This window comes from Rhipicephalus microplus, unplaced genomic scaffold (genome assembly GCF_043290135.1).
Source record: "Rhipicephalus microplus isolate Deutch F79 unplaced genomic scaffold, USDA_Rmic scaffold_20, whole genome shotgun sequence".
NCBI classification, from domain to species: domain Eukaryota; kingdom Metazoa; phylum Arthropoda; class Arachnida; order Ixodida; family Ixodidae; genus Rhipicephalus; species Rhipicephalus microplus.
In genome coordinates this window covers 4,625,993-4,639,024 of record NW_027464593.1, presented here as the reverse complement: position 1 = coordinate 4,639,024, position 13,032 = coordinate 4,625,993, and the positions used below count along the sequence as shown (strand labels likewise).

The following is a 13,032-nucleotide window of genomic DNA, read 5'->3' as shown; positions in this document are numbered from 1 at the left end:
CTCTAGCGATCAAGAATGCCCTTGAACTCATTCATTATTGCTGCTCGAGCGATTCCTCTTTTCACCCTCCCCAGGTTGTTTCATGCTCGTTCAAGACGGGTGGTTTACTTTCTGTATGAATATTCAACTGCAGTTATAACACGCGGGAGATGTTATGCACTTTCCAGGCGATAGGGATGGGCCGACTCAGTTTATCTCTGCTTCAGCAGCGCTCTCGCGCTTTTACCCGCTCGTGAAAGTTAAGATGCGCGGGGCATGTTATGAATTTGCACTTGTTACGGAACATGGCGGCAACGGCAAAAACCCGCCGATAGTGTCCATATAATGGCTATCACGATAATAATGAAGTTTCTTACTGTAAAATAAGTGTTTTGGGTTAGCTCTGCCTTCAGCCCCCCTTTTGTTTAATTTGCACTTTTATTTTCTCAGTTTTCGTACCGAACCTGCATATAATGAAATCCTATTTATAACGATTTTTTCTGGGAATTTATCAATTTATTTATACCCAGGTTTAACTGTACATGCCGAATACTATTCTGAAGATGGCCAACCAAATATTCCCTTGAAGCTCCATTCTTTTCCCTAAGAACGCCCACTTTTCGTATCAGGAATCGTACTTGCATAATCCTTTTGGGTTGCATCTGCTCTCATTTAGAATGTAAAGTCTTACAGGGGGGCTCACTCTATTGGCAGTATATGAAATTAGGCTCTGGAATGATGTTTTACGACAGTGTGATCATTTGCTATGGGTGTGAACTCTGGAGGGGCCAAGGGACCCTCTCATAATTTGAGGGGCAGGGGAGCTAATATTTGACATTAATTTTATTTAGGTGGAAGCCATGTCCTGTCTTTTCTGTTCTTTAGTTCATGTTTGTTAACTCAATTAAAGAGCCTTTGTGGTAAGGCCTTACATGCCTCATCAAGTGCCGAGTAAGTGTGGTAAGCGAAGAGGAGACCTGGACCTGCACGTCTGGCTACGTCGAAGGTAGCAGAACAACTGAGCGAGCCAGTACCCTTTCTTGCTTCTTTATTTCAAACATGTGAAACAAAAACTTTTAGGGTGACACTACACGATTGGCATTACGCTGATATCATTACGATGTCACGGGTCAGAAAAATTCTACAGCCTGATGTCACTGACTGCACGACAACGTCTCTCTGAGTCAAAGGGGCAGTCGACAGAGGAGGAAGAGAATAACGTTTACGCTAGGTGTGTAAATCTTAAGAAACAGCGTAGCTTGCTGATCTGAGGGGACGCTGAAGTGAAAGAATGTATTGGTTTAGCTCGATAAAGTATAAGCTGAGAACTTTAATGTTGTTAGTATTACCATCATAACTTAATTATTAGAGAAGAAAATCAAGGCAAAAGTACCATTTTAAAATTTCGTGCTGAAATCCACGCAGTGACGTCACAAATTGTGAAGTGTATTTGTCGTATTTCGCTGACATGAAATTTTGCTGAAACTTGGTACGTTATGTCTGTGGCCCCATTAGCACACATTGTGCTCCATTTTTACCTATAGGAGCAACGTATAGGCCTTAGTGAACACCGTCAAAATTTATGATGTCGCAGTGTTTAGTTCGAATTGTCACCGCCGATATTTTCTTTTTGAGCATCTTCTAGCCTACCAGGCGCCTTCTCGCAGCGAGCGCGGTGATTTTGGAACTGCAAAAGGGCAATTCAACGAATAACAGAAAAACCGTTTTCCTTCTTAGTGGCTGTTTCTTTCACGTGGCCTTTGCGCAGACAGAATACTTGAACCACTGCCTGCCACAGACCTTGCCAGAGTGTCCACACACTACTGCCAGAAAACTAACAAGCACACCTGGCTGTGGCACTCCCTGCAGAAGCGCAGGCCTTTTGTCCCTTCCACTTGACCCTCACCACACTGTGCAAACTGGGCGTGGCGGCTGCTTGGATAGCTGGTGGGCGTGGCTTGCCCCCTCTTTGGCACATGCATGGCTAGACGAGGTTAAACCCAGGTGTTGCAAATCTGTGACTTGGTTATTTTTAGGCAATGATGCAGAGATTTTTTTTGCGTACAGTGAATGTTTTAAATTGAGCTTTACATGGTAAATTTGGTAAGTATGTTCAATTCTTCAATTTATTTTTTTTCTGCAATCCTATAATCATGTTTTACATCCTGGTGAAACATTGGACCCAAATAACTAGTATAAGTCGAGAAGAAAGTATTTTACTGATGGGCTGTCATGTACGGCTATAAGAAAATTGGACTTCACAAAATGCAAATCTGCTGCTTTCCCTTGGCACAGTGCCACCATATTGGCACCATCATAAAGAAGATAGATCAGAGCTCAAGATAGCCACAAAGCTGCATTTCTCTAATGAAAAATGAAGCCAGCTCGCATTCGAGCTTTATTTTCTTGGTTTCTAGCTCCACTTTCTTTGAGCTCCATCTTCTCAACTGTAATTTTTTGAGCAGCTGTTGTAAATCATCTGTGTGCCACTTCCCAACAAATGAAGCATAGCCATTCCGTTTTCTTCGCTTAGGTCCTGAGAGACTATTGGTAAGTGCTGTAAAGCTGTCTATATTTGTCTGCACATCAAACATATCTTTATAACTGGCTTTTTGTAAAACTTGTTAGTAAGACAACATGCCCAGCACATTAAAAATATTCGTGTGGGCTTAATTTAATATTAGAAAGTAAACCTATAGCAATATGGCACAGAATGGGCTCTTGTAAATATCCTTATGCAGATATATTTACTAACTTGTGTCCAATTATTTCATTAATTTTTTGGGATGACAATGAGAGTCTATCAAGTGCTGTAACTCAAAAACTACATTGGACAGCTGAAAACCTATTTTAGTTATGATATCAGCATAGTAAATTACATCTGCATGACAAATTTAATAACTTTATGTCCATAAATAACAATAATAGTTTCCATTGCCACATCCAAGAAGATAATGGCTTTCACTTTCTAGTGGCTTTATTCAAACGCACAAGGGACTGTGTGACCTATTAGGGGCGAAGCTCCTAAAGCCGTGCGTTTGTTAATGCATGTCTGTGACCGGTTCATAACCACCTAGTTGTACGACTCACTCAGCAGGTGGTGCTAGTGTGAGTGACAGACAGACAGATGGGTGGACGGGCAGATAGGCAGACAGGCAGACGGACACACGTACAGACAGACAGACAGAAAGATAGACGGATGGGCGGACAGACAGACGAACGGATGCACGCACGGATGGAAGCAAGAACGAACGGATAGACGAACGCACGGACAGAAGCACAGATGGACAGACGCTTCGCACCACTCATCATCATTGACTCCGCGCATATGCTGTGATTTTTCGTAAGCAGCACACATGCACCTTGAATTTATTTTATATCAGTTTGTACGGCAAGTAGGCAATCTCTTGTTCTTTGTGATGTATGCCAAAGGAGGGGCATTTCCATGGAGGTGAAATGTTGGAGGCCTGTGTGCTGAGCAATGTTGATGCCTGCTATAGAACACCAAATGGTAAAAATTTTTGCTGCAGCCCTCTCCTACGATGCCTCTCATAGTCATGATTGTGGAACGTAATACTCCAGATATTAATTCTGGGGTGTGAAGGAAGGGGTAAGGGCTGTCAAGCCATGGTTTGTTTCCCCCCTCTTCTGATCTCGATGCATGCCTATGCCATTGGCCTTTGATTTACACTCACGATTAATTCGTTGCAGTGGATGACTCATTTGCCATGTGCAGTTACCAATAGCCTGCAGTTGAGTGCATTCCTTTCTGAAATTCTTCCCATGTTTGCCTGTATGCAGGTTCGGTGCTCCGATGCAGCCGGTGCGGTGCCACTTTCTCGCTGACGGAAGACGGCGACTATGTGCGCCCCGAAGAGTGTGTCCACCACTGGGGTCGCCTCTGGAAGAAGCGGAGTGAGTGTCATTGACCCTGAAGTTCTTATTCTGGCTACGTTGCACTTCAGGAGTCTGACTGCTAAACTGGCTTGCTGCGTCTGTGCATTGCATTGTGTTAGTGCAAGTAGGAGCTGCCTAACCTGAATGGATAGTTGCTGCTGCCTAAGATTTAAGTAGACACATGCAGTCAAGCTAATAGAAACATTTGGCAGGTTACAGAAATGCAGTACGCAAGTACGATAAAACAGTATACCGTATTTTTGTGCGTATAATCCGCCCCTGCATATAATCGGCACCACCACTTTCAGCTCACCGAGAAAGAAAAAAAAAAATCCTAGCGTATTGCCCGCACATTTGATATACAGGAAAGGCTGTACAAAAGCTACTGCTCAAGCAACATAGCACATATGTAGACAGAAAAACCTTTATTTAGCAAGCAGAATACGCTGTCTGCAAGGCCAGTCACAATTCACTCACTGTCGCTGCTCTCGCTAGAGCTATCACTTGAGCCGCAGTCCTCACTATTATGCACAAGGTCATCTTCGGTTCCATCCATGTTGTTTGTGATGCAGCATTTCTTGAAACTTTTTCGCACCATCTCACCTGGAATGGCCTTCCATGCCTCGACAAACCACTTGCAGAATAGGGCAATATCAGGCCTTCGGGCTCGTCCTGTCGGCGTCAAGTCGTAGCAGCCTTCGGCCATCCACTCGGCGTAATAGCGCTTGGCATGCGCTTTAAAGGGCTTGTTAAGCGACACATCTAGAGGCTGCAGCATTGACCTCATTTCACCAGGTATAACAACTAAGTCGGTGCCGTTGCGTGAAAGGCGGTCCTTCACTTCCTCAGTTGTGTGGCCGCGGAACGAGTCAAGAACGAGCATGGACCTCTTTGCGAGCATCGCACCGGGCCTCTTTTTTCATACCGTCTTGATCCAGTCTACGAACAAGTCACTGTTCATCCACGCGTTCTTGTGTGCGCGCACCACCACACCGGCAGGCAAATGAACCTTTGGTAGAGTTTTCCCTTTCAAGATGACGTACGGTCGCAGTTGCGTGCCGTCGGCGAGGGCACAAAGCAAGACTGTGATGCGCAGTTTGGTGTTCCCGCCGGTCAGCACACTCATCGAACTGCTGCTCGTCTTCTCAATCGTTGTTTCCCACGGCATTTCAAAATAAACAGGAGTTTCATCCGCATTGCCGATTTGCGAGAAAATGTAATTGTGCTGCTTTCGCAGGCCAATTACATATCTCTGGTACTTGAGCAGCTTCTCCTCATAAGAAGCCGGCAAGCGTCGACATATTGTAGTCCGCCGTCTGATTGAGAGCCCTTGCCGCTTCATAAAGCGGTGCAGCCATCCACGGCTCGCACAGAACTCGTGAGGTAGGCCTAGCTCTCTCGAAAGTCGCCGTGCTTCCACTTGGGCCACTTCGGTCTATATGGCGTGACCTTTGCTTCTCACATCTTCGATGAACTTAACTAGCTCCGCCTCCAGCTCAGGGCAGGCACCGGTCTTGGGGCCACGAAATGACCTACGGTCGCGGTGCGCAGCTTGTAGGCTCTCTTTCTTCTTTCTCCACAGTCGCACGCAGATCTCGTCCACATCGTGCCGTCTTCCCGCTTCGCGATTTCCAAATTCCTCGGCGACAGCGATGATCTTAAGCTTTTCCTGTGCCGTGAAGGCCTGCCGCCGTACACTACTCATGGTGACAGAACAGATCGACTTAGGCTTGGCGAACAGGTCGAGATGTGAAGAACTAGCGGCATCAGCGAGGTAAAGAGCGCTCACACTCGGCGACAACTTGACAGCACTACCCCTTCTAGTACACTGTAACAGCACCCTGGAAACAACAGAACCGAAATGCATGCCTGCTACCGCGTCAAAAAGTAGTACATTAATTTACTGATAATATCTCTATAGGCACTATAAAATCTCATTTGCCTTGCTGAAATAAATATTGCTTTATTTATTATGGAACTTACTTTATTTATTATGGAACTTTCTTAGACAGCACCACCTTTTCGGCAAGCCCATTCCAAAATTAAACATGGCGTCCGTGACGTAGGGACATGTGGAGGGTCACTGAGCGGCCACGAACATCCAAAAAATATACTTGTGGTGTGACAGTGAGATTTTACACTGAACAATCGAATTGTCTCTCCCCAAATGTTTTTCTAAACGCTTCAACGATGCAAGCAAGCGAAACCAAAATCGACCGCAAGCTGCCGTGCTACTTGCGGAGCAACTCGAATTTGCGGAAACCGCCTCCGTAGCCTTCGCTACACTGTTAAGGGGCTTCACAACACAACACGCATTGCCGTGAAGCAGCACTATAGAAAAAACCCCGTGTATTATCCACACCTCCACTTTGACTTTGCCACTGAAATTTTTGGGTTTTTGGTCAGGGTTATACGCGCGAAAATATGGTAGTAGCACTTCTCCTTTCCTTCTCGTGTGTTTTGCGCTCCCAATTGCAGTGATGGTGCGTCTTCCAGGGGACACATTCTCGTTAACAAAGCATAGGCTGAGAGGCTACAATGAGGCGTGACATCTCCACAGTAATTTTTGAAAAAAGAGTTTGTGCTGTTTGGGTGCCTTCACTGGAAAAAGGTCTACGACCCTGAAAGTTATGCCATACTCTCATACGGTGTCTTATTTGCATACTGTACTTTTATAACTTGCTAAAGGCTCTAAAGTAGCGCACAGCTGAAAGAAGGGAAACTGTGTCATAGTGTCCATCTCTTGTTAGGTGCTACACATTGAAGTCAACAGACAGTTAGGCAGAGGAAAGCATAGCAGGCATTGTTTTTAGATAGTAAGTGAACCAGAGAAATTGTAAAATTGAGGGAAAAAAAGTGGGTGAAAAGACAACTTTTTGTTGGTGGTGGGGGGGGGGGGGGGAGGGGCACGCTACACTTTGCGCTGCTACGCCGACACTAGTGCTGGTCCATTGTATTGGCTGGTTCTGCGTGTATAACTCTGGGGTGGTACCAGATGTGTAACGACCCTTTTGCCAGTAAGCATTCTCACGTGTGGCATGCTTTGATGTGATAGAAGTTTCACGTGGTGCAGTTTCGTGCAGCACATTTTCATGTGACACTGGCTCCTCGTTCGCAGTTGCGGGAGCCCTGGAGAGTCGCTACAGCTGCTGTGAGGGTGACGGGGAGTCGGACGGTTGCTGTGTTGCCAAGGTGAGCTCTGTTGTGCGCCGACACCCCTCACCATCTTTCCACATCCAAAGAAACCTCACCAGCTTTAAGATTCCCCTCTACTGAGCACGTGAAACACTCAGAAAGAATTTTGAACTTCGAGTAATCTTCCATTCAAAACAGTGGTCATCTGGCTCTCTCCAAGTTCCGTTTTTGAAAACTTGGGGCTCACCACTTTCTCATAATTAAGAATGCTTTGGCACACTCATGGGATGCATGGCACGCTCATGGGATTTTTTTCTTTGTCAGACACAATACCAGTAAGAAGTAACAAACAATAAGGCAAAGGAAAGTGAAGAGGACATTATTTGTGCATAATTATAATATAAACACGAAAAAAGTAAGGTGAATCAAAAGACAATGTGCTGCTGGCAGGGACCGAACCTGCAACCTTTGGAAGGTTGCAGGTTCTGTTTGATAAATGTGAAGAAAGTGAAGTGGATGAAAGGACAACTTATCGCTGCTGGCAACCAACCCTGCAAGTTTGCAGGCTCAGTTTTCGCGGGCGGAAAGCTGTCTTTCCTTCCAGTCGAACACTGTCCTAATTGCATCATCGTCTCAACATTGCATATGCAGTGAAACCTCGTTAAACCGTAGTTGGCCAAAGCTCGGAAAAAGTACGTACTGAACAGCAGTACTGCTTGACCAAAATAGCGTCAGGTCGCTCACTTACCTGTCGAAAAAAGAAACTTTCAGGGAGTGCAATGAAAGAACAAAAAACGTCCAGTAATTTATTAACTTCGCGTGACAAAGTCTGTAATCTTCATTTGACGACGCGGCGGCCTAGCAGCAACGACAGCGGCCTCAAACTCACTTATGCTGTGAGCCAGCTTTTCCGCCAGCCCCCTCTTCTCGGCAAATACCCGCATGATGCTGACGCAATGCGCAGCTTCGGCCACTGTCGGACCTGGATCACCCGTGTTGTCGCTTTCCATGTCGTCCTCATTACTATCATTTGGCGACACTTCGACAACCGAGACAACAATGGCTTCGTCGGACATGTCCGGAGATGTCTGCACATCGCTGTCTGCGTCTTTGAAGTCGGGGAAAGAAATGCCTTCCGTAACGCCCTGCCGCTCCAGCACTTCAGCTAGCAGAGTTTCGCAAGCTTCATCTACGATGTTCGAAGTCTGGTTGATGGTGTCACTGCCGTCATCTGCGTCACCCGCACACACACTGAAGCCAGCACGCTTGAAGCAATTTTGAACTGTCGTTGCTTCAACCTGCCGCCACGAGTATTCGAGCAGATGAATCGCGCCAATTTGGTCGATGGAGAATAATTTGCCACATTCAATGGCGAGAAGAAATCTGCGCAGCAGATTGTTCTTGTAGAGCTGTTTTACAGCTCGAATGATGCCTTGGTCCAAGGGCTGGGCAATCGCTGTTGTGTTTGGTGGCAGAAACGCCAGCTGCACAGCCGTCAGGTTGTCCAGGGCAACGTGTGCCGAAGCGTTGTCTAAAATAATAACAACTCTTCTGTTCTTAGCCGCAAAACGACGATCGATGAGGCGCACGTACTCCTCAAAGGGTTTTGTCGTCATCCATGCTTTGGTGTTGCTGCGATAGATGACCCCTCAACCGGGAGTCTTTGAACTGGGAGTCTTTGAAACTTCTAGGCTTCGCCAACTTTCCGATCACGAGGAGCGGAGTTTTGTTGGTTCCAGTCATGTTAACGCAAAACGCCACTGATATTCTGTCTTTTGCATGCTTGCCGCGGTGCACGTCTCGGCTTTGAACGCGAGCATTTTGTCTGGTAGCAGCTTAAAGAATAGCGCCGATTCATTCATATTAAAGATGTCATCAGGTGTGCAGTCTTCCAAGATGTTCTTCAGCTGACCATTTTGCCACTGCTCCGCGCCATCCACGTCAGCAGCAGCATCTGCTCCCGAAGGATTCCTCGAGCAGGGGTCCGCTGATAGGCAGATTTTTTGACCGTGCAGCTTTTAGCCTTTTCACCAGCGCCTCCTCTACATCCGAAAACGCCGAACCGCGTAGCCGGCACCTTTTCGCAGTTGCAGCAGCACTGCCGAGCAACTTCTTTCTGGAATTCCAAATTCCACACACCGTGGTTAACGGCAGGTTTTTTTCGCGTGCCAGCGCTGATTTTTTCGTGCCACTTTCAATAGCACGAATGATGTCCAATTTCTCCTCTATTTTCAGCACTCGATGCTTTTGTCCCAGCTTCGGCATGACGCAAGTACGAAGCAGCACAAGCACACATACACAACACGTGAAAAATGACGCGAGAGCTGTACGGTACAGATCAACCAGAGAACACCTGTGCACGGCGCCAAAAGAACAAAGAAAGAAAAGCAAGCGCACACTGTGTTTGCGTGTTTGTACAAAGCGCCATCGCGTGGACAATACCAGAAGACTAGCCGGCCGAGTGCTTCTTGTTGCAGAAAAATTCAAGAGATGGCGCTCACCAACACAGCCGCCATCATCATCAACACAAACATGCGAGGCGTGTTTCAATCTCTGGGGCTTGCTGATCTGTCGGGACGACCAGTGGGGGACGACATGCCGCGGCGAATGTGCAACGAAAATTGGAAAAACTACTTATTAACCGATACATACGCGATAAGCTGGTACGGCTTATGCGGATACAAAATGCATTATGTTCAATGCCCGCCTAGTTGGGGATTTGACTTCACTACTTTTAAAACGAAACTACTGTTTACGCGGGTACGGTTTAACGAGGTTTCACTGTATCAACCTGTTGCGCAGGGTCACGTGCACGAGGGCCCTGAGCCGAGTCAGCTGACTGGTTTTGTGTCGACGCTCGCCAAGAGTCCACCACCTGGCGGAGGTTGCCCTGGAGTGTATGCGCTTGATTGTGAAATGGTGAGACCTTCACTTGTGGCATTGAGTACTCTTGAAACTCGTCAGCAGTGCTGCTGGTGAAAAGTAAGCCATTTCGTGGGTGCATCTTAGGTGTACAGGAAAGCTCTTTTATGTAATTTTGCATGCTGTCACTTGTGGCAAATTACCATGTATTCATAACATCTTGCTTTATCATTCATCAAGACTTGGAAGTCCTGTACTTGAAGGTCCAAATGAAGGTCCAAATGTGATTTTCCAGCACATTGTCGAATAGTTTGAGCACTGCTTCAGTTAATCGTGTTTCGGTAATGTAAGCATTGTAACTTGTGCTGGCACAAGTTATCTTAGAAGAAAGAAATGTCTGGTAACGGTAACTACAAAAAAAAAAAAAAGTGGCAGGCAAATTACATTCCCGATTCCTGAACCCTTCGCACTGCTGTCATCATCAATGCTGATGGGCAGTAGATTATTTACAGTGCTGTGGCAACGGTTGGAGATAGAAGAAATATGGTTGTGCTGCTGAATCGTGTGCCAACAGAAATTAAGGGGAAACGTGGCAATGAAAATTATCTTTGTTATTTATGAAGCTAAAAAGATGAAATTTGGCATGCAGATGTCATTTGTTGTGCTGACATCATAACTGAAATTGGTTTTGAGATATCTAATAAACTTTTGAGTTACTACACTTGATAGACTCATTCTGATTTCAAAATTAATTAACTAATTAGATGCAACTTTGTCAAAATCTTTGCATAAGGATATTTACATGGGTCCATTTGGTGCCGTAATGCTATTAGTTTATTTTTAGTATTTAAGGAAGCACACAAAATGTTCTTCTGAAATGTTCTGGACATGTTGTCTTACCAACAACTTCTACAAAAAGCCAATTACAAAAGTCTGTATGATGTGCACACAAATATGGACACCTTTACGGCACTCACCAATGTCTCAAAACCTAAGTGCAGGAAACGGAATGGCTATAGCCTAATTTGTTGTGAAATGGTACAGGAATGACTGACAGCAACTGTTCAAAAAATGAAACCTTAGAAAATGGAGCTCAAAGATATTGGAGCTACAAGCTGATAAAATGAAACTCTGAAGGAAGCTGGCTTTATTTTTCATTGGAGAAATGCATCTTTGTGGTTATCTTGAGCTCCAATCTGTCCTCTTTATGATGATGCCAATGTGGTGGCACTTTGCCAAGGGAAAGCTGCAAATTTGCATTTTTCTATGCCCAATTTTCACAAAGCTTTTGACGACAGCCCACCAGTAAAATGCTAGTTTCTCAACTTCAGTTACTTATTTTGATATAAAATCGCACCAGGATGTAAAACATAGTCTCAGGATTACAGAAAAAAATAATTGAAAAACTGAACATTTTGACCAAGTTTACGATTCCCATTGCCACGTCCCCCTTAAATTGGCAGTGATGATATCCGTGTCCACAAGAGTAACTGTACTCGTATGTCAACTCCTAACATTTCTCAGATGAGGCAAGAAAGGCCCTTGAAATCGATTTAAGTGTACTTTATTTATCCAACTTCTGACAGAAAAATTTTTTCATCTTTGAGAAAATATATCACACTTGTGTGTACTCGTGGTATCAGAAATAATCTTTGGTCCTTTTTCATCGAACTGTTAACAGGAAATGTAGGTGTACCCCGAAGTGATCTCTGTCTTTTTTCAAAACGACTTTTTTGGGTGTTAGTGCACTTTCTTCACAGGAATTTACGGCATAGGCAAACAAGAAGTCTCATGTGTGTGAGCTGGTAACATTTACGTAACTGGAATCGGTATAAGTAGCCCAAGTGTGTTTGTATTGTCTTAGCTTAAAAGGAAGAAAAAAACATTCATAAGTAGCAATTTCATACATGGACAAGCATAAAATATTGTAACTAAGTTAGCTTATGTTGTGGGCTCACAATTTTAGTTTGACTTACGTTAAGCATTAGTGGCTACCTTTGTACAAAATTGCAAAGCTCTGCAATTAGTAGTTGAGAAGAAATGAGTATGTTTGTCTAAAAAATAAAATGAAAATTTTAAATATGCTTAATAGCAGAAATAACTAGCCGCTGTCTAATGAAACATGCTCCCCAGGGCCATCGTCTCCTGTAATAAGGTATACTGTGAACAGTTTTGTGATCTTCTGTGGAATTCAGTATACCCCAACTGCAGTAGATCCCAGGTATATCGAATTACTTGCTATATTGAACAGTTGATAAATCTCTTTGAATTCCCCATGCAGAAGTAAAGGACTGTTGCACGCATATTGAGCTTCTGCAGAGTGTAATCTCCTATATATCGAATGCTGCTCCAGGCCGAAGCCTAGAAAGTGCATTTATTCTGACAAAGATTCATCATTTTTCGGCCGTGTTTCTGACAAGTTTCGATCCCTCTTCGGTCGCAAGTGACACAAAGGTGGTGTATTTCAGTGGTTCCGCAGCACTTTTTGTGAGTGCATCAGCACGTGATGCATGATATGTCATAAGTTGTAACATGTGGACACAGTTTTTCAAAGGGTCCAATTGCCAAACGCACCGAAATCAGATGAATGCAAAGTGACTTGGTGGCCTTGTCGCAGTGTTCACATTCCCTTTCCTGCTTGTTCGCGCACAATGCTATACAGGCCCAAAAAGCATGGCCTTCAAGATCCGCAACCTTATGACGTGTCTTTGGCGTTTTTTAGTTATAAAGTACACCTCTCTGAAAGTGCACTTTTTCTTGCTTTTCGCTCTCCGCTACCTACAACGCCCCTTGTGTCATCGACATCGGTTTGTGGATAGGGTGGACAGCGTTGGCAATTGTGGCTTGTCAACTTCAGTAGTTCTCGCTTCGTTCTTGCTGAATCTTTTTTCTGGAGTCGAACCATAGATTGAATTGCTCGTAGTGATAACATTGATGGCTGGTGCTTGGAACAACGTCAAGCAAAGCGCCGTCGTGCACAGTTTTTTGCGGGCTTCGGTGTCAGGCGACGACTTCGGGTGTGCCATCACTGCTGACAACAAGGTACAGTGCTTTAGTCAGTTTTGCAAATTGTTAGAATTCCCGGGTGCTATATCAGACGGGAGTACAGAAAGAGACTTCATCGGTTCAGATGACGATGTCGCTGTTTCTGAGTGCATC

The 13,032-nt window shown here is 44.9% G+C and overlaps 1 protein-coding gene across 1 annotated transcript in view; it reads left to right on the top strand.

Moving 5' to 3' along the window:
- Window positions 1-13,032, top strand: part of LOC119181459 (uncharacterized) — a 57,366-nt gene that overhangs the window by 39,685 nt on the left and 4,649 nt on the right. The window contains exons 11-13 of the mRNA XM_075883684.1: window positions 3,781-3,894; window positions 6,995-7,068; window positions 9,814-9,930. Of these exons, the coding sequence (XP_075739799.1) occupies window positions 3,781-3,894; window positions 6,995-7,068; window positions 9,814-9,930 (305 nt within the window). The remainder of the gene's footprint in view (window positions 1-3,780; window positions 3,895-6,994; window positions 7,069-9,813; window positions 9,931-13,032) is intronic.